Source organism: Oncorhynchus gorbuscha, linkage group LG10 (genome assembly GCF_021184085.1).
Source record: "Oncorhynchus gorbuscha isolate QuinsamMale2020 ecotype Even-year linkage group LG10, OgorEven_v1.0, whole genome shotgun sequence".
Taxonomy (NCBI): domain Eukaryota; kingdom Metazoa; phylum Chordata; class Actinopteri; order Salmoniformes; family Salmonidae; genus Oncorhynchus; species Oncorhynchus gorbuscha.
The window spans coordinates 39,736,717-39,762,415 of NC_060182.1; the positions used below are offsets into that span (position 1 = coordinate 39,736,717).

General features: G+C 42.9%; 1 protein-coding gene across 6 annotated transcripts in view; it reads right to left on the minus strand.

Annotated features, from left to right (window-relative positions):
- The window catches only part of LOC124046078 (retinoic acid receptor gamma-A), a 93,064-nt gene that overhangs the window by 57,286 nt on the left and 10,079 nt on the right, over positions 1-25,699 (minus strand). For 5 of the 6 annotated variants that reach the window (XM_046366063.1, XM_046366061.1, XM_046366060.1 and 2 more), the window contains exon 2: positions 10,219-10,644. In XM_046366063.1, coding sequence (XP_046222019.1) covers positions 10,219-10,396 — 178 coding nt within the window. In that variant the 5' untranslated portion in view covers positions 10,397-10,644. Of the gene's footprint in view, positions 1-10,218; positions 10,645-12,591; positions 12,735-25,699 lie in introns of those variants that run through there. The other variant, XM_046366058.1, reaches the window with a different exon arrangement.

Below are 25,699 nucleotides of genomic sequence, written 5' to 3' on the forward strand. Positions count from 1 at the left end.
ACAGTAGTGGAGAGGGTAGCTAGTTTTAAGTTCCTCGGCATACACATCACAGACAAACTGAATTGGTCCACTCACACTGACAGCGTCGTGAAGAAGGCGCAGCAGCGCCTATTCAACCTCAGGAGGCTGAAGAAATTCGGCTTGTCACCAAAAGCACTCACAAACTTCTACAGATGCACAATCGAGAGCATCCTGGCGGGCTGTATCACCGCCTGGTATGGCAACTGCTCCGCCCTCAACCGTAAGGCTCTCCAGAGGGTAGTGAGGACTGCACAACGCATCACCGGGGGCAAACTACCTGCCCTCCAGGACACCTACACCACCCGTTGTTACAGGAAGGCCATAAAGATCATCAAGGACATCAACCACCCGAACCACTGCCTGTTCACCCCGCTATCATCCAGAAGGCGAGGTCAGTACAGGTGCATCAAAGCTGGGACCGAGAGACTGAAAAACAGCTTCTATCTCAAGGCCATCAGACTGTTAAACAGCCACCACTAACACTGAGTGGCTGCTGCCAACACACTGTCATTGACACTGACCCAACTCCAGCCATTTTAATAATGGGAATTGATGGGAAATGATGTAAATATATCACTAGCCACTTTAAACAATGCTACCTTATGCTAAATGACTTAAATGTAAATGTAATGTAATAATGTTACTTACCCTACATTATTCATCTCATATGCATATGTATATACTGTACTCTACATCATCGACTGCATCCTTATGTAACACATGTATCACTAGCCACTTTAACTATGCCACTTTGTTTACTTTGTCTACACACTCATCTCATATGTATATACTGTACTCGATACCATCTACTGTATGCTGCTCTGTACCATCACTCATTCATATATCCTTATGTACATGTTCCTTATCCCCTTACACTGTGTATAAGACAGTAGTTTTGGAATTGTTAGTTAGATTACTTGTTGGTTATCACTGCATTGTCGGAACTAGAAGCACAAGCATTTCGCTACACTCGCATTAACATCTGCTAACCATGTGTATGTGACAAATAAAATTTGATTTGATTTGATTTGATCTGTCTCCCTCCCCCTCCCCCTCCATCCTCTCTCTATCTGTCTGTCTCCCTACCCCTCCTCCCTCCCATCCTCTCTCTGTCCGTCTCCCTCCCCTTCCTCCCTCCCATCCTCTCTCTATCGGCCCCCCCCCATCCTCTCTCTCTATCCCCCTCCTCCCTCCCAGCCTCTCTCTCTCTGTCTGTCTCCCTCCTCCTCCCTCCATCCTCTCTTTCTGCCCCTCCTCCCTCCTCCCTCTCTCTCTCTCTCCCTCTCTCTCTGTCTCCCTCCCCTCCTCCCTCCTCCTCTCTCTCTCTGTCTCCCTCCCCCTCCTCCCTCCTCCCTCTCTCTCTCTGTCTCCCTCCCTCCCGCTCCTCCCTCTCTCTCTCTCTCTCTCTCTCTCTCTCTCTCTCTCTCTCTCTCTCTCTCTCTCTCTCTCTCTCTCTCTCTCTCTCTCTCTCTCTCTCTCTCTCTCTCTCTCTCTCTCTCTCTCTCTCTCTCTCTCTCTCTCTCTGTCTCCCTCCCCTCCTCCCTCTGTCTCTCTCTGTCTCCCTCCCCCTCCTCCCTCTGTCTCCCTCCTCCCTCCCTCCTCCCTCTCTCTCTCTCTGTCTCCCTCCCCCTCCTCCATTCTCTCACACACAGCACACCAAAACAAAGGAAAGTGGGATGGGACCGCGTGTGTCCCTGGCCACCTTTCACACGGCAATGAACCATGGAACTGCGAGACAGGAAAATAATGTGAGGAAGTATTCAACCCCCCTTTGTTATGTCAGGCCTAAATAAGTTAAGGAGTAAAAATTTGCTGAATAAGTCACATAATAAGTTGCATGGATTCGGGGAGAAGAAAAGGAAAAACAGTGCCCGGGGAATGTTGGAACGTTTAAGTGAGCGCCTGCCTTTGTTTTCCACGGAAGCGAACGTTTGAAAAGGACGGTATGAGAAAAGCTGTCAGTGAAACAACTTGTAACATGTCTGGCTGTCTGGGCTGTGGAAGAGGGGGAGAAGAATGAGGAATGCCAATCTCCGTGTTTAAACACGGGTTAGAGCTAATTGTGACTCTGTGATCCGGACTTAACCTTTGAACCCGTCGCAGTTAAGCCGCAACACAGATATGTACCTTACAACCCCTCAACCCCACGGTCATGATACTATGCCTAGTGTTAATCTGCTCATTTGCGTATCCCCCACCCCATTTATTGAATTTATTAAACAAGGTCAATGAATGAGAACAGATTCTCGTGTACAATAACATCCTGACAACAGTCTAAGGTTCATGCATATATGAACAACAATTGAACGTGTTGCCCTTGATACCATGAGAAATGCATTCATACATGAAGGAGATTTTATTCAGTGTGAGTGAGTGCATGAGAGGGGTGTTTCAAATCTTTACATGAAAGAGAAACAGAGAGGTGTGTGTGTGTGTGTTTTCATAGCAGGGTGTGTTCTTGGATTCCACCGCACCAGGACATTACCCCCGGGTGCTCTCTTTCTACTCTCCTACTTTTTGGATTCTCTCTCTCTCTCCTCTCTCTCTGGTTCCCTGTAAATACCTTAAGGATTAAGTGGGCAGCAGGAGGGGAGGTAGTGATTGACATCTGAAAGGCTGGAGAGGTGCTCAGGCATGCTGGGCTGAGGGGAGGGAGAGGGAGAGAGTGAGAGTGAGAGTGAGAGTGAGAGTGAGAGTGAGAGAGAGAGAGAGAGAGAGAGAGAGAGAGAGAGAGAGAGAGAGAGAGAGAGAGAGAGAGAGAGAGCTTCCACAAGGCTGTGAATGATATAAGTGACAAGGCAATAAGGTATTTCTATGCCATCGAAAGGAACATAAAACTCGACATCCCAATTAGGATATGGCTAAAATATTTCAATAACTTTGATATAACCCATTTCTCTCTAAGGTTGAGAGGTCTGAGGTCCAGTCACCAACCTCAAAATCACAAAAACGGACAAACACCCAACTGAGACTCTGCATGCAGAATTCTGCAAAAATATATACAGTACCAGTCAAAAGTTTTGGACACACCTACTCATTCAACTATTTTCTACATTGCAGAATAATAGTGAAGACATCAAGACATCAAAACTATAAAATAATACATGTGGAATCACGTAGTAACCAAAACAGTGTTAAACAAATCAAAATATATTTTATATTTTAGAATCTTCAAAGTGGCCACCCTTTGCCTTGATGACAGGTTTGCACACGCTTGGCATTCTCTCAACCAGCTTCACCTAGAATGCTTTTCCAACAGTCTTGATAGAGTTCACACATGTACTGAGCACTTGTTGGCTGCTTTTCCTTCACTCTGCGGTCCAACTCATCCCAAACCATATCAATTGGGTTGAGTGATTGTGGAGGCCAGGTTATCTGATCCTTCACTCTGCTTCTTGGTCAAATAGCCCTTACACAGCCTGGAGGTGTGTTGGGTCATTGTCCTGTTGAAAAACAAATGATAGCCCCACTAACCCCAAACCAGATGGGATGGCGTATCGCCGGCGGGAACGCTGTGGTAGCCATGTTGGTTAAGTATGCCTTGAATAAAACAAAAATCACAGACAGTGTCACCAGCAAAGCACCCCCACACCATCACACCTCCTCCTCCATGCTACACATGCAGAGATCATCCGATCACCAACTCTGTGTCGCACAAAGACACGGCGGTTGGAACCAAAAATCTCCAATTTGGACTCATCAGACCAAAGGACAGATTTCCACCAGTTAAAATGTTCATTGCTCGGCCAAAGCAGGTCTCTTCTTATTATTGGTGTCCTTTAGTAGTGGTTTCTTTGCAGCAATTCAACCATGACGACCTGATTCAAGCAGTCTCCTCTTAACAGTTGATGTTGAGATGTGTCTGTTACTTGAACTCTGTGAAGCATTTATTTGGGCTGCAATCTGAGGTGTAGTTAACTCTAATGAACTTATCCTCTGCAGCAGAGGTAACTCTGGGTCTTCCTTTCCTGTGGCGGTCCTCATGAGAGCCAGTTTCATTATAGCGCTTGATGGTTTTTGCGACTGTGCTTAAAGAAATGTTCAAAGTTCTTGAAATGTTCCATACTGGCTGACCTTAATGTCTTAAAGTAATGATGGACTGTCATTTCTCTTTGCTTATTTGAGCTGTTCTTGCCATAATATGGACTTGGTCTTTTACCAAAAAGGGCTATCTTCTGTATACCACCCATACCTTGTCATAACACAACTGATTGGCTCAAACACATTAAGGAAAGAACTTCCACAAATTAACCTTTAACAAGGCAGACCTGTTAATTGAAATGCATTCCAGATGACTACCTCATGAAACTGGTTGAGAGATTGCCAAGAGTGTGCAAAGCTGTCATCAAGGCAAAGGGTGGCTACTTTGAAGAATATCAAAGTATATATATATCAAGAATATCAACATATTTTTTATAATATAACACTTTTTGGTTACTACATGATTCCATATGTGTTATTTCATAGTTTTGATGTCTTCACTATTATTCTACAATGTAGAAAATAGGCAAAAATGAAAATAAAATAAAAACTTGAATGAGTAGGTGTGTCCATACTTTTACTGGTACTGTATACACTGCACAAAAATATAAATGCAACATGTAAATATTGCAGAAATGTTCTATACGCACAAAACCTTATTTCTCTACAATTCGTTTAGATCCATGTTAGTGAGCATTTCTCCTTGGCCAAGATAATCCATCCACTTGACAGGTGTGGCATATTAAGAAAATGATTAAACAACCTGATCATTACACAGGTGTACCTTGTACTGGGGACAATAAAAGGCCAAATGTGCAGTTTTGTCACACAACACAATGCCACAGATGTCTCACGTTTTGAGGGAGTGTGCAGTTGGCATGCTGACTGCAGGAATGTCCACCAGAGCTGTTGCCAGAGAATGTCATGTTCATTTCTCGCCCATAAGCTGCCTCCAACGTCGTTTTAGATAATTTTGCAGTACGTCCAACCGGCCTCACAACCACAGACCACTTGTAACCATGCCAGCCCAGGACCTTCACATCCGGCCGCTTCACTATCGGGATGGTCTGAGACCAGCCACCTGGACAGCTGATGAAACTGTGGGTTTGCAAAACCGAAGAATTTCAGCACAAACTGTCAGAAACCAGAATCTCAGGGAAGCTTATCTGACTGCTCGTCGTCCTCACCAGGGTCTTGACCTGACTGCAGTTCGGGGTCTTAACCTACGTCAGCTGAGAAATGGCCACTGGCACACTGGCGAAGTGTGCTCTTAACGGATGAATCCTGGTTTCAATTGTACCGGGCAGATGGCGTCGTGTGGGCGAGTGGTTTGCTGAGGTCAACACTTTGAACAGAGTGCCCCATGGTGGCGGTGGGGTTATGGTATGGGCGGACATAAGCTACGGACAATGAACACACAATTGCATTTTATCGGTGGCAATTTGAATGCACAGAGATACCGTGAGGAGATCCCGAGGCCCATTGTCGTGCCATTGATCCGCCGCCATCACCTCATGTTTCAGCATGATAATGCACGCCCCCATGTCGCAAGAATCTGCATACAGTACATTTCCTGGAAGCTGAAAAATGTCCAGTTCTTCCATGTCCTCACGGCCGGCCCACTCATTAGGCAGGATTAGGCAGAGGATTGACAAGGGTGGCATTTTCTGAGCTAAACAGACAAAGACGCACCTCCAACAACAATACATAACACCACCTATAATTCTACCTAAAATCAATGACAATTTCTCTCAACCAGTGGCAAATGAGCTTTTTAGGTTAGCGCTGATTAGGTGAGAGGTGATGCCGCCCTTTGATAAACAGTGGCCACTTTGTCAAAGGAAGGTGCGCAAATTATTTTGCTTTTTCATTCCCAGCGCGCCTCTCTAGGGTGCTGTTGAAGAGGCGCGTCGCTGTGGCGCTCCACCAGCGTTCCGTTCCCCCCAAAAATGATCGAACATTAATCATCTAGCAGATACAGGATATGGTAGAAAGAGTATGTGGACTTTTCTGTAGCCTACAATGGAATGAGAAAGACACTTTTTTACATCATGCAGGTTTCTCCGATCAAATAGCCTAACCTAAATGACGCTCAATCAAATAAAACAGGTCAAAGTCAAATGGACGCTACAGAACGGACAATCTCAACTGTTGTCCAGGAGTTTCCCCCCATTGTCATGAAGTTTGTATCCATCCATTTTTGACAAGTTTGATCATAGTGAAAAATGAAATACTTCAGCAATTCCCACTGTGTACAGGCAAATAGGCTCACGGCAACTCCTGATAAAGTTTGGTAGCTGATATTCAGAGCTTATAGGGACAAATTGATTTAGTCACAGGAATCAGGACTAATAAAGGCAACGCAACTTCCTGTTTTACAAATGGTAGGCCTTCCACATGGATGGGCATTCATAAAATTCCATTGTGGCCGACATGGTAGGCTACACACCAGTAAGCATGAGCCGACGCCTTTTCTACATCCGGAAGACACATTTTCAACATCCTGGAAAATATGTATTTTACAGTGGCTTGTGAAAGTATTCACCCCCTTGGCAGTTTTCCTATTTTGTTGCCTTACAACCTGGAATTAAAATATTTTTTTAGGGGTTTGTATAAATTGATTTACACAACATGCCTACCACTTTGAAGATGCAAAATATTTTGTTTTTATTGTGAAACAAAAAATAAATAAGATAAAAAACTGAAAACTTGAGTGTGCATAACTATTCAGCTCCTCAAAGTCAATACTTTGTAGAACCACCTTTTGCAGCAATTACAGCTGCAAGTCTCTTGGGGTATGTCTCTATAAGCTTGGCACATCTAGCCACTAGGATTTTTTCCCATTCTTCAAGGCAAAACTGCTCCAGCTCCTTCAAGTTGGATGGGTTCCACTGGTGTACAGCAGTCTTTAACCAGTTGAAGCTAGGGGGGCGCTATTTCATTATTGGATAAAAAAACGTGCCCGTTTTAAGCGCAATATTTTGTCACAAAAAGATGCTCGACTATGCATATAATTGCCAGCTTTGGAGAGAAAGCACTCTGACGTTTTCAAAACTGCAAAGATATTATCTGTGGGTGCCTCAGAACTGATCTTACAGGGGAAACCAAGATGCAACTTCAAACAGGAAATGAGCAGGATTTTTTAGGCACTGTTTTCCATTGTCTCCTTAATATGGCTGTGAAAGCGGCATGAATTAGCCTGCCCTTTCTATCGTTTCTCCAAGTTGTCTGCAGCATTGTGACGTATTTGTAGGCATATCATTGGAAGATTGGCCATAAGAGACTACATTTACCAGGGGTCTGCCCAGTGTCCTTTGTTGAAATTGTTGCGTAATCTCCAAGCTGCTCGCATTCATCCATGTGATTGAGATAGAGAGGTGACTTCCAGGAATGATATATCATGAAGAGATATGTGAAAAACACCTTGAGGATTGATTCTAAACAACGTTTACCATGTTTCGGACGATATTATGGAGTTAATGTGGAAGAAAGTTTGGCGTTTGGATGAATTAATTTTCGTTTCATTTTGGTAGCCAAACATGACGCAGAAAACGGACCGATTTCTCCTGCACAACTAATCTTTCAGGAAAACTGAACATTTGCTATCTAACTGAGAGTCTCCTCATTGAAAACATCCGAAGTTCTTCAAAGGTAAATGATTTATTGAATGTTTTTGCTGGTTTTTGTGAAATGTTGCCTGCTAATGCTAACGCATAATGCTAATGCAAAATGCTAACGCTAAATGCTAACGCTAAACGCTAAATGCTAGTTTGCTATGGTTGAGAAGCATATTTTGAAAATCTGAGATGACAGTGGTGTTAACAAAAGGCTAAGCATGAGAGCAAATAGATTAATTTAATTTCATTTGCGATTTTCATGAATAGTTAACGTTGCATTATGGTAATGAGCTTGAGGCTGTATTCACGATCCTGGATCCGGGATGGCTCGACGCAAGAAGTTAAGTCATACCAGAGATTCTCAATTGGATTGAGGTCTGGGCTTTGATTAGGCCATTCCAAGACATTTAAATGTTTCCCCTTAAACCACTCGAGTGTTGTTTTAGCAGTATGTTTAGGGTCATTGTCCTGCTGGAAGGTGAACCTCTGTCCCAGTCTCAAATTTCTTGAAGACTGAAACAGGTTTCCCTCAAGAATGTCTTTGTATTTAGCACCATCCATCGTTCCTTCAATGCTGACCAGTGTCCCAGTCCCTGCCGATGAAAAACATCCCCACAGCATGATGCACCACCACCATGCTTCACTGTGGGGATGGTGTTCTCAGGGGGATGAGAGGTGTTGGGTTTGCACCAGACATAGCTTTTTCCTTGATGGCCAAAAAGCTCAATTTTAGTTTCATCTGACCAGAGTACCTTCTTCCATATGTTTGGTTAGTCTCCCACATGCTTTTTGGCGAACACCAAGCGTGTTTGCTTTTTTCTTGAATGGTGCTCCGTGGGATGTTCAAAATTTCTGACATTTTTTTATAACCCAACCTTGTTCAGTACTTATCCACAACTTTGTCCCTGACCTGTTTAGAGAGCTCCTTCATAGTGCCGCTTGCTTGGTGGTGCCCCTTGCTTAGTGGTGTTGCAGACTCTGGGGCCTTTCAGAATAGTATATATACATATACTGAGATCATGTGACAGATTATGTGACACTTAGCTTGCACACAGGTGGACTTTATTTAACTAATCATGTGACTTCTGAAGGTAATAGGTTGCACCAGATCTTATTTAGGGGCTTCGTAGGAAAAGGGAGTGAATACATATGCACACACCACTTTTCCATTTTCTTTTTTAGAAATAAAGCCCTAACCTATAGAGAGATTAACCTACAAAAGAGTCCCCATCAGCCAGCTGGTTCTGGGGCTCTGTTCACAAACAGACCCAACAGAGCCCCAGGAGAGCAACACAATTAGATCCAACCAAATTATGAGAAAACAAAAAGATAGCTATTTGGCACACTGGAAAGAATCAACCAAAAAACTGAGCAAACTGGAATACTATCTGGCCCTAAACAGAGAGTACACAGTAGCAGAATACCTGACCACTGTGACTGACCCAAAATGAAGGACATCTTTGACTATGTACAGACTCTGTGAACATAGCTTTGCTATTGAGAAGGCAGACCTGGCTAGAGAGGAGAGAAGAAAGAGAGAGAAGAAAGGCTATGTCCCTACTGCCCACAAAATGTGGTGGAAACTGAGCTGCACTTGCCAAAGGTATGTACATATTAGAGATACATATTTCCCACAGAAAACACAGACGCACATAGAATTTGAAAACAAATAAAACTTTGATAACCTCCCATATCTGTTAGGCAAAATGCCGCAATGTGGAATTACAGTAGCAAGATTTGTGATCCGTTGCACAAACATTGTAAATACAACCAATATTTATCTGTTTACTTAGTTTCCTCTAGTATGCATACTACAACTATGTGCACATGGTTAAACACTGTTTAATACAACATTTGACATGTCTTTATGCTTTTGAAACCTTTTGAGGGCAATGTTTACTTCTTTACTTATATGTTTTGCGTTGACGTTAAAAGCTATAACCTGTAGAAACGCCATACGCTCATGTGAGTGGTTTTAAATGGACGTCTTTATATTGTGCCGTCACCATTTCAAATTGTTCAAGGTGTTCCACTACAGAGAAAAGCTATAAATCACTAACAAATGTCTCTTTTTCTTCTCTCCTCCCTTTTTTCTCCTTTCAGTCTCTGCCGATATACAACAGCACCCCCTGTGGCCACATATATACCTGCAGTTTTAGAATGGCAGCAGACACAGCCTCTTATGAGCATTTTCCAATATTTGATGACATCACCTCTCTTATTTGAGACTTGTGGGAAGGAAGCCGGTTTGACTTCCAGGACTCTCTGACTGTGTCTCCACCTAATCATCTACAACAGCCATCATAAAACCCCAAACCGGCAACAAACGATCAACGCAATGTTATGGAACTGCTCCTTTCTCTGTTTCATTGTTTTCTTCCCTCGTATTATTATAAACAGATGCATACATGTTCAGTGAAAATGGAAACTGTTCTGTTTCAAAATATGACACACACACACACACACACACACACACACACACACACACACACACACACACACACACACACACACACACACACACACACACACACACACACACACACACAGGCACACACATGTACATGCACACACAATATGTTTGAGTAACTTCACTTACACAGTGCAGCCATCTCTTTAGGGAGGTCAGTGCTGAATCTCCCAAACAGGCTGCTATTGGCCAGCAGGTCAAAGGAGGAGTGGTTCCGCATGGAGTTGAAGGCAAATGGGTAGACAGCAGGTGGGAACCCTGTCATGTGACCCACCTGACCCACCTGCCGTTCCCTGTTGGTAGCCATGGTAATGGAGAGGAGAGGAGTACCCAGAAGGCCTGTGGTATCCAAGACAGACCCTCTCTCAGGCCGTTGGGCTAGGGAATATCACACACCACCTGGTAGAGGACAGGAAAATTGGGAATGCCAAACTGGGAATTCCACTTCTTCCACCGGTAGCCTATCAGGGCGCTGGGCTGGATGAGGACCTAAGGTTCTGGTTGGCCGAGGAGATTTCTGGTCTTCTGCTCTTAGGAATGATCATGCGAATGCACCTATCAGGAGAAGACACAAAAAAACATACCATTTTTATTTTGTTCTACAAAATTGATAATAACTACTTTTTACAATATTGTCACATGATGTAATGTCAAAATGGAAAGTAAATGTTCTTTGTTTTCTACAAGCACAGTTCAACATACGTAAACTCTGAGGACTGATCTGCAACAATGAATAGTTTATTCCAAACAGTCATCTCAGAGGTATGTGCAAACTTCAAAACAATAGTGAACACAGGTTATGTTGAAAACGTCGAGGTGTGTGTGTGTGTGGGGGGGGGGATATGTGAGAGACTGTGAAAGTCAAAAAGAGTAGAAGAAGGAAAAGCAAGAAAACCGGGGGTGAGGAAAGGAAAAGAAAATAAGAGAGTTGTTTGAAAAAAGTTAGCAGGAGAGAAGGAGGGAGGGTGAAGGAGCTCTTGTTTCAGCAGTTTTGAAAGGCTTCCAGACTTTTGCAGTGATTCCAGGCTATGCCATATGATTTAAATCAGCAGAACTCCACAATAAAGAGGCTCTCTGTTCATGTTGCCAACCCAGCACAGCAGCCTGCCTCTCTGTCTCACAACTCTCAACCTCTCTCTCTCTCTCTCTCTCTCTCTCTCTCTCTCTCTCTCTCTCTCTCTCTCTCTCTCTCTCTCTCTCTCTCTCTCTCTCTCTCTCTCTCTCTCTCTCTCTCTCTCTCTCTCTCTCTCTCTCTTTCTGCCTCTCTGCTGCCTGGTCCCCTGGCTCTAGCCCGCACAGCAGCCTGCCTCTCTGTCTCTCTCTCTCTCTCTCTCTTTCTTTCTGCCTCTCTGCTGCCTGGTCCCCTGGCTCTAGCCTCTCTCTCTCAGCCTCTCTCTCTCTGTCTCTCAACTCTCTCTCTGCTGCCTGGTCCCCGCACAGCAGCCTGCCTCTCTGTCTCACAACTCTCAACCTCTCTTCGCTCTCTCTCTCTCTCTCTCTCTGCCTCTCTGTATCTCTCTCTTTCTGCCTCTCTGCTGCCTGGTCCCCTGGCTCTAGCCCGCACAGCAGCCTGCCTTTCTGTCTCCTGTGCCTTTCTCTCTGCCTCGATCCCCCAGGACCAAAGGCCCAGACACGGGATCCAACACATGAGAAATGGAAAGAGAGAGAGAGAGAGGGAGAGAGAGAGAGAGAGAGAGAGAGAGAGAGAGAGAGAGAGAGAGAGAGAGAGAGAGAGAGAGAGAGAGAGAGAGAGAGAGAGAGAGAGAGAGAGAGAGAGAGAGAGAGAGAGGAAGAAAGACAGCGAGGAACAATGGTTGCCCGCCTAACTGCTGATGCCTATACCGCCATTTATTATTATTATTTTTATGACCAACATTTTATTGTAATTTTTTTGTATTTATACATATATATAAACAACAGAATACAGCAAATACAAAGTAGTAGGACCCTACGAAAAAAAGCAATAACAAAAATAATAATAATAATAAAAAAGATGCCAACCAACAAAAACCCACAGAAAACCGGACTACATTCAAATCAAATCCATCACACTGGCAGAGAGAATGGGAGCAATACACTGTCCAAAAGTATAGAACACATTGAGAGTTTGGCTTATGGCTTAAATGTAACACCCTTTTCACAGAGAACTCACGAACCACTGACCCGATCAAGATTTCTTTTGACCCCAAATACGTCGGAAAGAACGTCTCTTGTATGCTGCTAAAGTACCCAGTCGGGAGGACCATTCAACCATACATTTACCACGGTTAGCTTAGCATAAGGAATTTGATTTATAGCATTTACTTGACTTTGCACTTCAACTCATGCATGACAATTCAGTACTTTTCCCACCACTGTCCAGAATATACAGGCTGGGAGAAAATGGAATATTGTCACTAATAATACATTTGATGTTTTCATGAATGGCAGCCCAGAAGTCTAGACCATAAACACAGTGCCATCACGTTCCATGCATCTCCAGCTCTCTGGATGGTCCTTTACCTCCATTTCTAACTCCCTCCATCTCTCTTTTGCTTCAGACAGCCCAATGTACCCATCTAGGCTAACACCAGTCCAGCATGATTGCCCACTTGTCCTCAGTCCCAGGTAAGGTGAAGCACATAAGTACAGTAGACGCAGCTTGTCGCTGGAAAAGCACACGGCTGTTGGCTGTCTCTAGCTCTAACTCTGAGCCCAGCGCCGTGCACGTCCCATTCAAACCTCTGTCCCCCCCCCAGAGAGGTTTTATGAGTGGGTGGTGTCAGCTGCTTGTTTTTGAAATGTGGTTTGGAGAAACAGCAGAGCCAAGGAAATCAGCCAGGGCTGCTATCTGGAACGGCCGTGGTTTGTGAATCAGGGGGAACAGAGACTGAGGAAAAATCTTGGAATTCTGTGAATAAGCAAAGAGGGAAAAAAGAAAGATCTGAGGCTGAACTGCTGAACTGGCTGAACTGTAGACCTAACTGAAATGCTGAACTGGCTGAACCGCTGAACTGCAGAACTAACTGAACTGCTGAACTGGTTAAACTGGCTGAAACTGGCTGGACTGGCTGAACTGCTGGACTGGCTGAACTGCTGGACAGGCTGAACTGCTGAACTGGCTAAACTGGCTGAACTGCTGAACTGGCTAAATTGGCTGAACTAGCTGAACTGCTGGACTGGCTGAACTGCTGGGCTGGCTGAACTGCTGAACTGGCTGAACTGCAGAACTGGCTAAACTGGCTGAACTGCTGAACTGCAGAACTAGCTGAATTAGCTGAATTAGCTGAACTGCTGAACTAGCTGAACTGCTGAACTAACTGAAACTGAACTGCTGAACTAACTGAACTGCTTAACTAGCTGAACTGCTGAACTAGCTGAAATGCTGAACTGCTGAACTAGCTGAAATGCTGAACTGCTGAATTAGCTGAGCTGCTGAACTAGCTGAGCTGCTGAACTGGCTGAACATGCTGAACTAGCTGAGCTGCTGAACTAGTGAACTAGCTGAACTAACTGAACTGCTGAACTAGCTCTGCTGCTGAACTGGCTGAACATGCTGAACTGCTGAACTGCTAAACTGGCTGAACTGCTGAACTAGCTGAACTGCTGACTAGCTGAATTAGCTGAACTGCTGAATTAGCTGAGTTGCTGAACTGGCTGAACTAGCTGAAATGCTGAACTGCTGAATTAGCTGAGCTGCTGAACTGGCTGAACTGCTGAACGACCTGAACTGCTGAACGAGCTGAACTGCTGAACTAACTGAGCTGCTGAACTAGCTGAGAGAGAGAGAGAGAGAGAGAGAGAGAGAGAGAGAGAGAGAGAGAGAGAGAGAGAGAGAGAGAGAGAGAGAGAGAGAGAGAGGCAGAGTATGGGCACAGTGACAGAGTGTGGGCACTGGGCGGCACTGAGGGGTGGCTGCCTGCCCAGGAAACATAACTATTTTCCATACTCACATCAAAGTTACACACACATATAACAAAAACAACACAGAGGCACTCTTGAACTCCACACACTACACACATGTGCAAAAACACACACATCCCTCTTTCCACTGATCTCCCTCTCTTCTCTCTCCCTTCCTATCTTTCTTTCTGGCTCTTTCTCTTTCACCAGAGCCAGTTAATTACACTCTACTGCTGCAGGCAGCTTCAAACCACCACTAAGTTAGAGTTCCATTACAGTAAACTGTTCCACATGTGAACCCAGAGCAGAGCCAGGGAGGCAGGGAGGGAGGGAGGGAGGGAGGCAGGGAGGGAAGGAGGGAGGGAGGGAGGGAGGGAGGGAGCAGGCAGAGCAGGGAGGGAGGAAGAGAGGGATCAGGTAGAGAAAGGAGAGAGGGAGAGAGAGAGAGAGGCAGCAGGCAGGCAGAGCAGGGAGGGAGAGAGGGAGAAGGCAGACAGAGCAGGGAGAGAGTAGGCAGGCAGAGCAGGGAGGCAGAGAGGGAGCAGGCAGACAGAGCAGGGAGAGAGTAGGCAGGCAGAGCAGGGAGGCAGAGAGGGAGCAGGCAGACAGAGCAAGGAGAGAGTAGGCAGGCAGAGAGGGAGAGAGGCAGCAGGGAGGCAGAGAGGGAGCAGGCAGACAGAGCAAGGAGAGAGTAGGCAGGCAGAGCAGGGAGGGAGTGAGGGAGCAGGCAGACAGAGCAGGGAGAGAGTAGGCAGGCAGAGCAGGGAGGGAGGGAGCAGGCAGACAGAGCAGGGAGGGAGGGAGAGAGAGAGAGGCAGACAGAGCAGGGAGGGAGGGAGCAGGCAGGCAGAGCAGAGCAGGGAGGGAGGGAGAGAGGGATCAGTCAGGCAGAGCAGGGAGGGAGGGAGAGGGAGCAGGCAGACAGAGCAGGGAAGGAGGGAGAAGGCAGGCAGAGCAGGGAGGGAGGGAGAGAGGGATCAGTCAGGCAGAGCAGGCAGGCAGAGCAGGGAGGGAGAGAGAGAGCGAGCAGGCAGAGCAAGGAGGGAGGTAGAGATGGAGCAGGTAGGCAGAACAGGGAGGAAGGGAGAGGGGGAGCTAGCAGGCAGGGGGGGAGAGGCAGGGTGGCAGGCAGGTTTGGGTGGCCACGTTTCAGGAAGGAGCAGCAGAAACAGCCCCATAGACTATAGGCACCAACCCCATACTGCCAACACAGCCTCCAACTGCAATCTCTCTCTCCCTTTCTTCATCTCTCTCTCTCTCTCTCTCTCTCTCTCTCTCTCTCTCTCTCTCTCTCTCTCTGCCTCCCTCTCAATCTCTCTCCCAGTCCGTTTCTCAAAAAAACTCTCAACGCAACTCTTAACCAACCCCAATGACCATGCCCTTGTCACTCCCCTAACCCCTCTTCCTCCTAAAACTACCAGCCTCCCCTTCCCTTCCCTTCCCTCCACCCAACCTAAACCACCAAGTCACCTCCTTCCTCTATAACACTACCTGGTCCTTTCCCTCTCCACTGTCCTCTGTTTGTACAACCATTACCATGACCCATATGCAAATGTTCAGTGTGGTCAACCCACTACAACATCACTAAATATTTCACAGTGTGCCTAATGAGGAAGAGGTTAAGGCTGGAAAAACAAAAACTCCTTACAAACACAGACCCATAATAATATGTGTGAGTGTGAGTGTGTGTGTGATAGTGTGTGTGTGTGTGGGGGGGTTATCTCCCTGTTTCGTTATCTGACTCATGAACTCGGCCCATAATGCCAATGTATTGTGTGTAAACCATCAGAGCTGGGAGAGGAGAAAGGGGAGATGGAGGATTATTACAGGACTAACACACACACACACACACACACACACACACACACACACACACACACACACACACACACACACACACACACACACACACACACACACACACACACACACACACACACGCACGCACACACGCCAGGGCCAGGCATGTGCTACACATATTCCCAGGGGATGTCTGGAGGGGGACAGAAACAGCACCACATCAATTCATCCATGAGACAGAGACTGTATCCGCATACCCGTACCTGCATTGTAAAATAGTAGCCATTTTGGGTATGCCCCAAAGATAAAGTGCAGCGCTAATGTAGTGGTATTTACATGCCAGGATGTCATACTCTATTTTTGTTTGGTCAGGGTGTGATTTGGGTGGGCATTCTATGTTTGTACGTCTAGGTTTTTGTATTTCTATGTTTAGGCCGGGTATGGTTCTCAATCAGGGACAGCTGTCTATCGTTGTCTTTGATAGGGAATCATACTTAGGTAGCCTGTGTTGCCATCTTAGTTTGTGGGTAGTTCATTTCTATTTAGTGTTATTTCACCTCGCAGGACTGTTTCGCTTTTTCTTTTTTGTTGTTTTGTTTATTCAGTGCTCTTATTAAAGATGAACACGTTCCCCTGCTGCATTTTGGTCCGATGATTCCTCTTCTTCCGATGAAAGCCGTTACAACTCTATAGTGCACTTTTGACCAGAGCCCTATGAGCCCCCTGGTCCACTACATAGGGAATAGAGTTCCATTTGTGAGTCTGATGTGAGGTACCTAACCTACCTTATCCCCCTCCAGATCTGGAGGATAACACAGTCAAACGGCCATTCACACATATCTCAAAGCTTGCCTGTCACCAAACAGAAGGCAGCAGACCTACTCGTGGGCTGGGGAGACAGAGAGAATATTAGAAAGAGAGAGGGAATGTTAGAAAGAGAGAGGGAATGTTAGAAAGAGAGAGGGAATACAAGAAAGAAAGAGGGAATGTTAGAAAGAGAGAGGGAATAGAAGAAAGAAAGAGGGAATGTTAGAAAGAGAGGGAATAAAAGAAAGAGGGAATGTTAGAAAGAGAGAGGGAATAAAAGAAAGAAAGAGGGAATGTTAGAAAGAGAGAGGGAATAAAAGAAAGAAAGAGGGAATGTTAGAAAGAGATGGAATAAAAGAAAGAGGGAATGTTTGAAAGAGAGAGGGAATAAAAGAAAGAAAGAGGGAATGTTAAAGAAAGGGAATTAAAGAAAGAAACGGAATGTTAGAAAGAGAGAGGGAATGTTAGAAAGAGAAAGGGAATAAAAGAAAGAAAGAGGGAATATTAGAAAGAAAGAGGGAATAAAAGAAATAGGGAATATTAGAAAGAGTGAGGGAATAAAAGAAAGAGGGAATATTAGAAAGAGTGAGGGAATAAAAGAAAGAGGGAATCTTAGAAAGAGTGAGGGAATAAAAGAAAGAAAGAGGGAATGTTAGAAAGAGAGGGAATAAAAGAAAGAGGGCATATTAGAAAGAGGGAATAGGGAATATTAGAAAGAGAGGGAATAAAAGAAAGAGGGAATATTAGGGAATATTAGAGAATAAAAGAAAGAGGGAATATTAGAAAGAGTGAGTGAATAAAAGGGAATATTAGAAAAAGGGAATAAAAGAAAGAGGGAATATTAGAAAAGAGGGAATAAAAGAAAGAGGGAATATTAGAAAGAGTGAGGGAATAAAAGAAAGAGGGAATATTAGAAAGAGGGAATAAAAAAAGGGAATATTAGAAAGAGTGAGTGAATAAAAGAAAGAGGGAATATTAGAAAGAGTGAGGGAATAAAAGAAAGAGGGAATATTAGAAAGAGAGGAATAAAAGAAAGAGGGAATATTAAAAGAATAAAAGAAAGAGGGAATATTAGAAAGAGTGAGGGAATAAAAGAAAGAGGGAATATTAGAAAGAGTGAGGAATAAAAGAAAGAGGGAATATTAGAAAAGAGAGGGAATAAAAGAAAGAGAATATTAGAAAGAGGGAATAAAAGAAAGAGGGAATATTAGAAAGAGAGGGAATAAAAGAAAGAGGGAATATTAGAAAGAGTGAGTGAATAAAAGAAAGAGGGAATATTAGAAAGAGAGAGGGAATAAAAGAAAGAGGGAATATTAGAAAGAGAGGGAATAAAAGAAAGAGGGAATATTAAAAAGAGGGAATAAAAGAAAGAGGGAAATTAGAAAAAGAATAAAAGAAAGAGGGAATATTAGAAAAGAGGGAATAAAAGAAAGAGGGAATATTAGAAAGAGTGAGGGAATAAAAGAAAGAGGGAATATTAGAAAGAGTGAGGGAATAAAAGAAAGAGGGAATATTAGAAAGAGAGGGAATAAAAGAAAGAGGGAATATTAGAAAGAAAGAGGGAATATTAGAGGGAATAAAAGAAAGAGGGAATATTAGAAAGAGTGAGGGAATAAAAGAAAGAGGGAATATTAGAAAGAGTGAGGGAATAAAAGAAAGAGGGAATATTAGAAAGAGAGGGAATAAAAGAAAGAGGGAATATTAGAAAGAGTGAGGGAATAAAAGAAAGAGGGAATATTAGAAAGAGGGAATAAAGAAAGAGGGAATATTAGAAAAAGAGGGAATAAAAGAAAGAGGGAATATTAGAAAGAGTGAGGGAATAAAAGAAAGAGGGAATATTAGAAAGAGAGGGAATAAAAGAAAGAGGGAATATTAGAAAGAGTGAGGGAATAAAAGAAAGAGGGAATATTAGAAAGAGTGAGGGAATAAAAGAAAGAGGGAATATTAGAAAGAGAGGGAATAAAAGAAAGAGGGCATATTAGAAAGAGGGAATAAAAGAAAGAGGGAATATTAGAAAGAGAGGGAATAAAAGAAAGAGGGAATATTAGAAAAGAGGGAATAAAAGAAAGAGGGAATATTAGAAAGAGAGGGAATAAAAGGAAATAGAAAAAAGAATAAAAGAGGGAATATTAGAAAGAGAGGGAATAAAAGAAAGAGGGAATATTAGAAAGAGAGAGGGAATAAAAGAAAGAGGGAATATTAGAAAGAGTGAGGGAATAAAAGAAAGAGGGAATATTAGAAAGAGTGAGGGAATAAAAGAAAGAGGGAATATTAGAAAGAGAGAGGGAATAAAAGAAAGAGGGAATGTTAGAAAGAGAGAGGGAATAAAAGAAAGAGGGAATATTAGAAAGAGAGGGAATAAAAGAAAGAGGGAATATTAGAAAGAGTGAGTGAATAAAAGAAAGAGGGAATATTAGAAAGAGTGAGGGAATAAAAGAAAGAGGGAATATTAGAAAGAGTGAGGGAATAAAAGAAAGAGGGAATATTAGAAAGAGTGAGGGAATAAAAGAGGGAATATTAGAAAAAAGGGAATAAAAGAAAGAGGGAATATTAGAAAGAGAGAGGGAATAAAAGAAAGAGGGAATATTAGAAAGAGTGAGGGAATAAAAGAAAGAGGGAATATTAGAAAGAGAGAGGGAATAAAAGAAAGAGGGAATATTAGAAAGAGTGAGGGAATAAAAGAAAGAGGGAAATTAGAAAGAGTGAGGGAATAAAAGAAAGAGGGAATATTAGAATAAAAAGAGTGAGGGAATAAAAGAGGGAATAAAAAGAGGGAATATTAGAAAGAGAGGAATAAAAGAAAGAGGGCATATTAGAAAGAGGGAATAAAAGAAAGAGGGAATATTAGAAAGAGAGGGAATAAAAGAAAGAGGGAATATTAGAAAAGTGGGAATAAAAGAAAGAGGGAATATTAGAAAGAGAGGGAATAAAAGAAAGAGGGAATATTAGAAAAGTGAGAATAAAAGAAAGAGGGAATATTAGAAAGAGAGGGAATAAAAGAAAGGGAATAGAAAGAGAGGGAATAAAAGAAAGAGGGAATATTAGAAAGAGTGAGGGAATAAAAGAAAGAGGGAATATTAGAAAGAGTGGGAATAAAAGAAAGAGGGAATATTAGAAAGAGAGGAATAAAAGAAAGAGGGAATATTAGAAAGAGTGGGAATAAAAGAAAGAGGGAATATTAGAAAGAGGGAATAGAAAAGAATATTAGAAAGAGAGAGGGAATAAAAGAAAGAGGGAATATTAGAAAGAGTGAGTGAATAAAAGAAAGAGGGAATATTAGAAAAAGAGAGGGAATAAAAGAAAGAGGGAATATTAGAAAGAGAGGGAATAAAAGAAAGAGGGAATATTAGAAAGAGTGAGGAATAAAAGAAAGAGGGAATATTAGAAAGAGAGAGGGAATAAAAGAAAAGGGAATATTAGAAAGAAGAGGGAATAAAAGAGAGGGAATAGAAAAGAGAGGGGAATAAAAGAAAGGGAATATTAGAAAGAGAGGGAATAAAAGAAAGAGGGAATATTAGAAAAGAGGGAATAAAAGAAAGAGGGAATATTAAGGGAATAAAAGAAAGAGGGAATATTAGAAAGAGTGAGGGAAAGAGGGAATATTAGAAAAGAGAGGGAATAAAAGAAAGAGGGAATATTAGAAAGAGAGGGAATAAAAGAAAGAGGGAATATTAGAAAGAGAGGGAATAAAAGAAAGAGGGAATATTAGAAAGAGTGAGGAATAAAAGAAAGAGGGAATATTAGAAAGAGTGAGGGAATAAAAGAAAGAGGGAATATTAGAAAGAGAGAGGGAATAAAAGAAAGAGGGAATATTAGAAAGAGTGAGGGAATAAAAGAAAGAGGGAATATTAGAAAGAGAGGGAATAAAAGAAAGAGGGAATATTAGAAAAAGAGAGGGAATAAAAGAAAGAGGGAATATTAGAAAGAGTGAGGGAATAAAAGAAAGAGGGAATATTAGAAAAGAGGAATAAAAGGGAATATTAAAAAAAGAGGGAATATTAGAAAGGGAATATTAGAGGGAATAAAAGAAAGAGGGAATATTAGAAAAGAGGGAATAAAAGAAAGAGGAATATTAGAAAGAGAGGGAATAAAAGAAAGAGGGAATATTAGAAAGAGAGAGGGAATAAAAGAAAAGGGAATATTAGGAGGGAATATTAGAAAGAGAGGGAATAAAAGAAAGAGGAATATTAGAAAAGAAAGAGGGAATATTAGAATAAAAGAAAGAGGGAATATTAGAGGGAATAAAAGAAAGAGGGAATATTAGAAAAGTGAGGGAATAAAAGAAAGAGGGAATATTAGAAAGAGAGGGAATAAAAGAAAGAGGGAATATTAGAAAGAGTGAGGGAATAAAAGAAAGAGGGAATATTAGAAAAAGAGGGAATAAAAGAAAGAGGGAATATTAGAAAGAAGAGGGAATAAAAGAAAGAGGGAATATTAGAAAGAGTGAGGGAATATTAGAAAAAGAATAAAAAAGAGGGAATATTAGAAAGAGAGGGAATAAAAGAAAGAGGGAATATTAGAAAGAAGAGGGAATAAAAGAAAGAGGGAATATTAGAAAGAGGGAATAAAAGAAAGAGGGAATATTAGAAAGAGTGAGGGAATAAAAGAAAGAGGGAATATTAGAAAGAGAGAGGGAATAAAAGAAAGAGGGAATATTAGAAAGAAGAGGGAATAAAAGAAAGAGGGAATATTAGAAAGAGAATAAAAGAAAGAGGGAATATTAGAAAAAGGGAATAAAAGAGGGAATATTAGAAGAGAATAAAAAGAGAGGGAATAGAAAGAGGGAATATTAGAAAGAGAGAGGGAATAAAAGAAAGAGGGAATATTAGAAAGAGTGAGGGAATAAAAGAAAGAGGGAATATTAGAAAGAGTGAGGGAATAAAAGAAAGAGGGAATATTAGAAAGAGAGGGAATAAAAGAAAGAGGGAATATTAGAAAGAGTGAGGGAATAAAAGAAAGAGGGAATATTAGAAAGAGAGGGAATAAAAGAAAGAAAGAGGGAATATTAGAAAGAGTGAGGGAATAAAAGAAAGAGGGAATATTAGAAAGAGTGAGGGAATAAAAGAAAGAGGGAATATTAGAAAGAGTGAGGGAATAAAAGAAAGAGGGAATATTAGAAGAGTGAGGGAATAAAAGAAAGAGGGAAATTAAAAGAAAGAGGGAATATTAGAAAGAGTGAGGGAATAAAAGAAAGAGGGAATATTAGAAAGAGTGAGGAATAAAAGAAAGAGGGAATATTAGAAAGAGTGAGGGAATAAAAGAAAAGGGAATATTAGAAAGAGTGAGGGAATAAAAGAAAGAGGGAATATTAGAAAGAGGGAATAAAGTGAGGGAATAAAAGAGAGAGGGAATATTAGAAAGAGAGGGAATAAAAGAAAGAAAGAGGGAATGTTTGAAAGAGAGAGGGAATAAAAGAAAGAAAGAGGGAATGTTAGAAAGAGAGGGAATTAAAGAAAGAAACGGAATGTTAGAAAGAGAGAGGGAATGTTAGAAAGAGAAAGGGAATAAAAGAAAGAAAGAGGGAATATTAGAAAGAAAGAGGGAATAAAAGAAATAGGGAATATTAGAAAGAGTGAGGGAATAAAAGAAAGAGGGAATATTAGAAAGAGTGAGGGAATAAAAGAAAGAGGGAATGTTAGAAAGAGAGGGAATAAAAGAAAGAAAGAGGGAATATTAGAAAGAGAGGGAATAAAAGAAAGAGGGCATATTAGAAAGAGGGAATAAAAGAAAGAGGGAATATTAGAAAGAGTGAGGGAATAAAAGAAAGAGGGAATATTAGAAAGAGTGAGGGAATAAAAGAAAGAGGGAATATTAGAAAGAGAGAGGGAATAAAAGAAAGAAAGAAAGAAAGAGGGAATGTTAGAAAGAGAGGGAATAAAAGAAAGAGGGAATATTAGAAAGAGAGAGGGAATAAAAGAAAGAGGGAATATTAGAAAGAGAGAGAGAATAAAAGAAAGAGGGAATATTAGAAAGAGAGAGGGAATAAAAGAAAGAGGGAATATTAGAAAAGAGGGAATAAAAGAAAGAGGGAATATTAGAAAGAGAGGGAATAAAAGAAAGAGGGAATATTAGAAAAAGGGAATAAAAGAAAGAGGGAATATTAGAAAGAGGGAATAAAAGAAAGAGGGAATATTAGAAAGAGAGGGAATAAAAGAAAGAGGGAATATTAGAAAAAGAGGGAATAAAAGAAAGAGGGAATATTAGAAAGAGAGGGAATAAAAGAAAGAGGGAATATTAGAAAGAGAGAGGGAATAAAAGAAAGAGGGAATATTAGAAAGAGAGAGGGAATAAAAGAAAGAGGGAATATTAGAAAGAGCAAACCGCTGAACATGGATCCTTCTCCCCACTCTTTCCCTCTCTTTCCCTCTCTTTACCTCTTTTTACCTCTCTTCCTCTCTCTTCCCTTCTCTTTCCTCTCTCTTTACCTCTCTTCCCCTCTCTTTACCTCTCTTCCTCTCTCTTCCCCTCTCTTTCCCCTCTCTTTACCTCTCTTCATCTCTCTTTCCCTCTCTTCCTCTCTCTTTCCCTCTCTTCCTCTCTCTTCCCCTCTCTTTACCTCTCTTTACCCCACTTTCCTTTCTTTCTCTCTCTCCCCTCTCTCCCCCTCTCTTCTCTCTCTTCCCCTCTCTTCCTCTCTTCTTCCCCTCTCTTCCCTCTCTTTCCCTCTCTTACTCTCTCTTCCCCTCTCTTCCTCTCTCTTCCCTCTCTTCCTCTCTCTTTCCCTCTCTTCCTCTCTCTTCCCCTCTCTTCCTCTCTCTTTCCCTCTCTTCCTCTCTCTTTCCCCTCTCTTTCCCTCTCTTTACCTCTCTTCTTCTCTCTTCCTCTCTCTTCCCCTCTCTTTCCCTCTCTTCCTCTCTCTTCCCCCTCTTTACCTCTCTTTATCCCACTTTCCCTCTCTTCCTCTCTCTTTCCCTCTCTTACTCTCTCTTCCTCTCTCTTCCTCTCTCTTTACCTCTCTTCCTCTCTCTTTACCTCTCTTTACCTCTCTTTACCTCTCTTTCCCTCTCTTCCTCTCTCTTCCCCTCTCTTCCTCTCTCTTCCCCTCTCTTCCCCTCTCTTCCTCTCTCTTCCCCTCTCTTCCCCTCTCTTCCCCTCTCTTCCTCTCTCTTCCCCTCTCTTTCCCTCTCTTTCCCTCTCTTCCTCTCTCTTCCCCTCTCTTTACCTCTCTTCCCCCTCTTTCCCTCTCTTTCCCTCTCTTCCCCTCTCCCTCTCTCTTCCCCTCTCTTTCCCTCTCTTCCTCTCTCTTCCCCTCTCTTTACCTCTCTTTACCCCACTTTCCCTTTCTCTCTCTTCCCCTCTCTTCCTCTCTCTTCCCCTCTCTTTCTCTTCCTCTCTCTTCCCTCTCTTCCCTCTCTTCCCCTCTCTTCCCTCTCTTTCCCTCTCTTTCCCTCTCTTTCCCTCTCTTCCCTCTCTTCCTCTCTCTTCCCTCTCTTTCTCTCTTTCCCTCTCTTCCTCTCTCTTCCCTCTCTTTACCTCTCTTTCCCTCTCTTTCCCTCTCTTCCCCTCTCTTCCTCTCTCTTCCCCTCTCTTTCCCTCTCTTCCTTTCTTCCCCTCTCTTTACCTCTCTTTCTTCTTTCTTTCTCTCTTCCCCCTCTCTTCCTCTCTCTTCCCCTCTCTTCCTCTCTCTTCCCCTCTCTCTTCCTCTCTCTTTCCCTCTCTTACTCTCTCTTCCCCTCTTTCCCCTCTCTTTACCTCTCTTCCCTCTCATTCCCTCTCTTTCCCTCTCTTCCTCTCTCTTTTCTCCCTCTCTTCCCCTCTCTTTACCTCTCCTCTCTTTCTATCTCATCCTCTCTCATCCTCTCTCTTCCCCTCTTTCCCTCTCTTCCTCTCTTTCCCCTCTCTTTCCTCTCTTTCCCTCTCTTCCCTCTCTTCCCCTCTCTTCCTCTCTCTTCCCCTTCTTTCCCTCTCTTCCCCTCTCTTCCTCTCTTTCCCTCTCTTTCTCTCTCTTCCTCTCTCTTTCTCTCTCTTCCCTTCTTCCTCTCTCTTCCTTCTCTTCCCCTCTCTTTACCTCTCTTTACCCCACTTTCCCTTTCTTTCTCTCTCTTCCCCTCTCTCCCCCTCTCTTCCTCTCTCTTCCCCTCTCTTCCTCTCTCTTCCCCTCTCTTCCTCTCTCTTTCCCTCTCTTACTCTCTCTTCCCCTCTCTTCCTCTCTCTTCCCCTCTCTTCCTCTCTCTTTCCCTCTCTTCCTCTCTCTTCCCCTCTCTTCCTCTCTCTTCCCTCTCTTCCTCTCTCTTTTCCCTCTCTTACCTCTCTTCTTCTCTCTTCCCTCTCTTTCCCCTCTCTTCCCTCTCTTCCTCTCTCTTCCCCTCTCTTTCCCCTCTTTCTTTCCCTCTCTTCCTCTCTCTTTCCCTCTCTTACTCTCTCTTCCTCTCTCTTCCTCTCTCTTTACCTCTCTTCCTCTCTCTTTACCTCTCTTTACCTCTCTTTCCCTCTCTTCCCTCTCTTCCCCTTCTTCCTCTCTCTTCCCCTCTCTTCCCCTCTCTTCCCTCTCTTTCCTCACTCTTTCCCTCTCTTTCCCTCTCTTCCCCTCTCTTCCTCTCTCTTCCCTCTCTTTCCCTCTCTTTCCCTCTCTTCCTCTCTCTTCCCCTCTCTTTACCTCTCTTCCCTCTCTTTCCCTCTCTTTCCCTCTCTTCCTCTCTCTTCCCCTCTCTTTCCCTCTCTTCCTCTCTCTTCCCCTCTCTTTACCCACTTTCCCTTTCTTTCTCTCTCTCCCCCTCTCTTCCTCTCTCTTCCCCTCTCTTCCTCTCTTTCCCCTCTCTTCCTCTCTCTTCCCCTCTCTTCCCCTCTCTTCCCCTCTCTTCCTCTCTCTTTCTCTCTTTCCCTCTCTTTCCCTCTCTTCCCTCTCTTCCTCTCTCTTTCCTTTCCCTCTCTTTTCTCTTCCTCTCTCTTCCCCTCTCTTTACCTCTCTTCCCCTCTCTTTCCCTCTCTTTCCCTCTCTTCCCCTCTCTTCCTCTCTCTTCCCCTCTCTTTCCCTCTCTTCCTCTCTCTTCCCCTCTCTTTACCTCTCTTTACCCCACTTTCCCTTTCTTTCTCTCTCTCCCCCTCTCTTCCTCTCTCTTCCCCTCTCTTCCTCTCTCTTCCCCTCTCTTCCTCTCTCTTTCCCTCTCTTACTCTCTCTTCC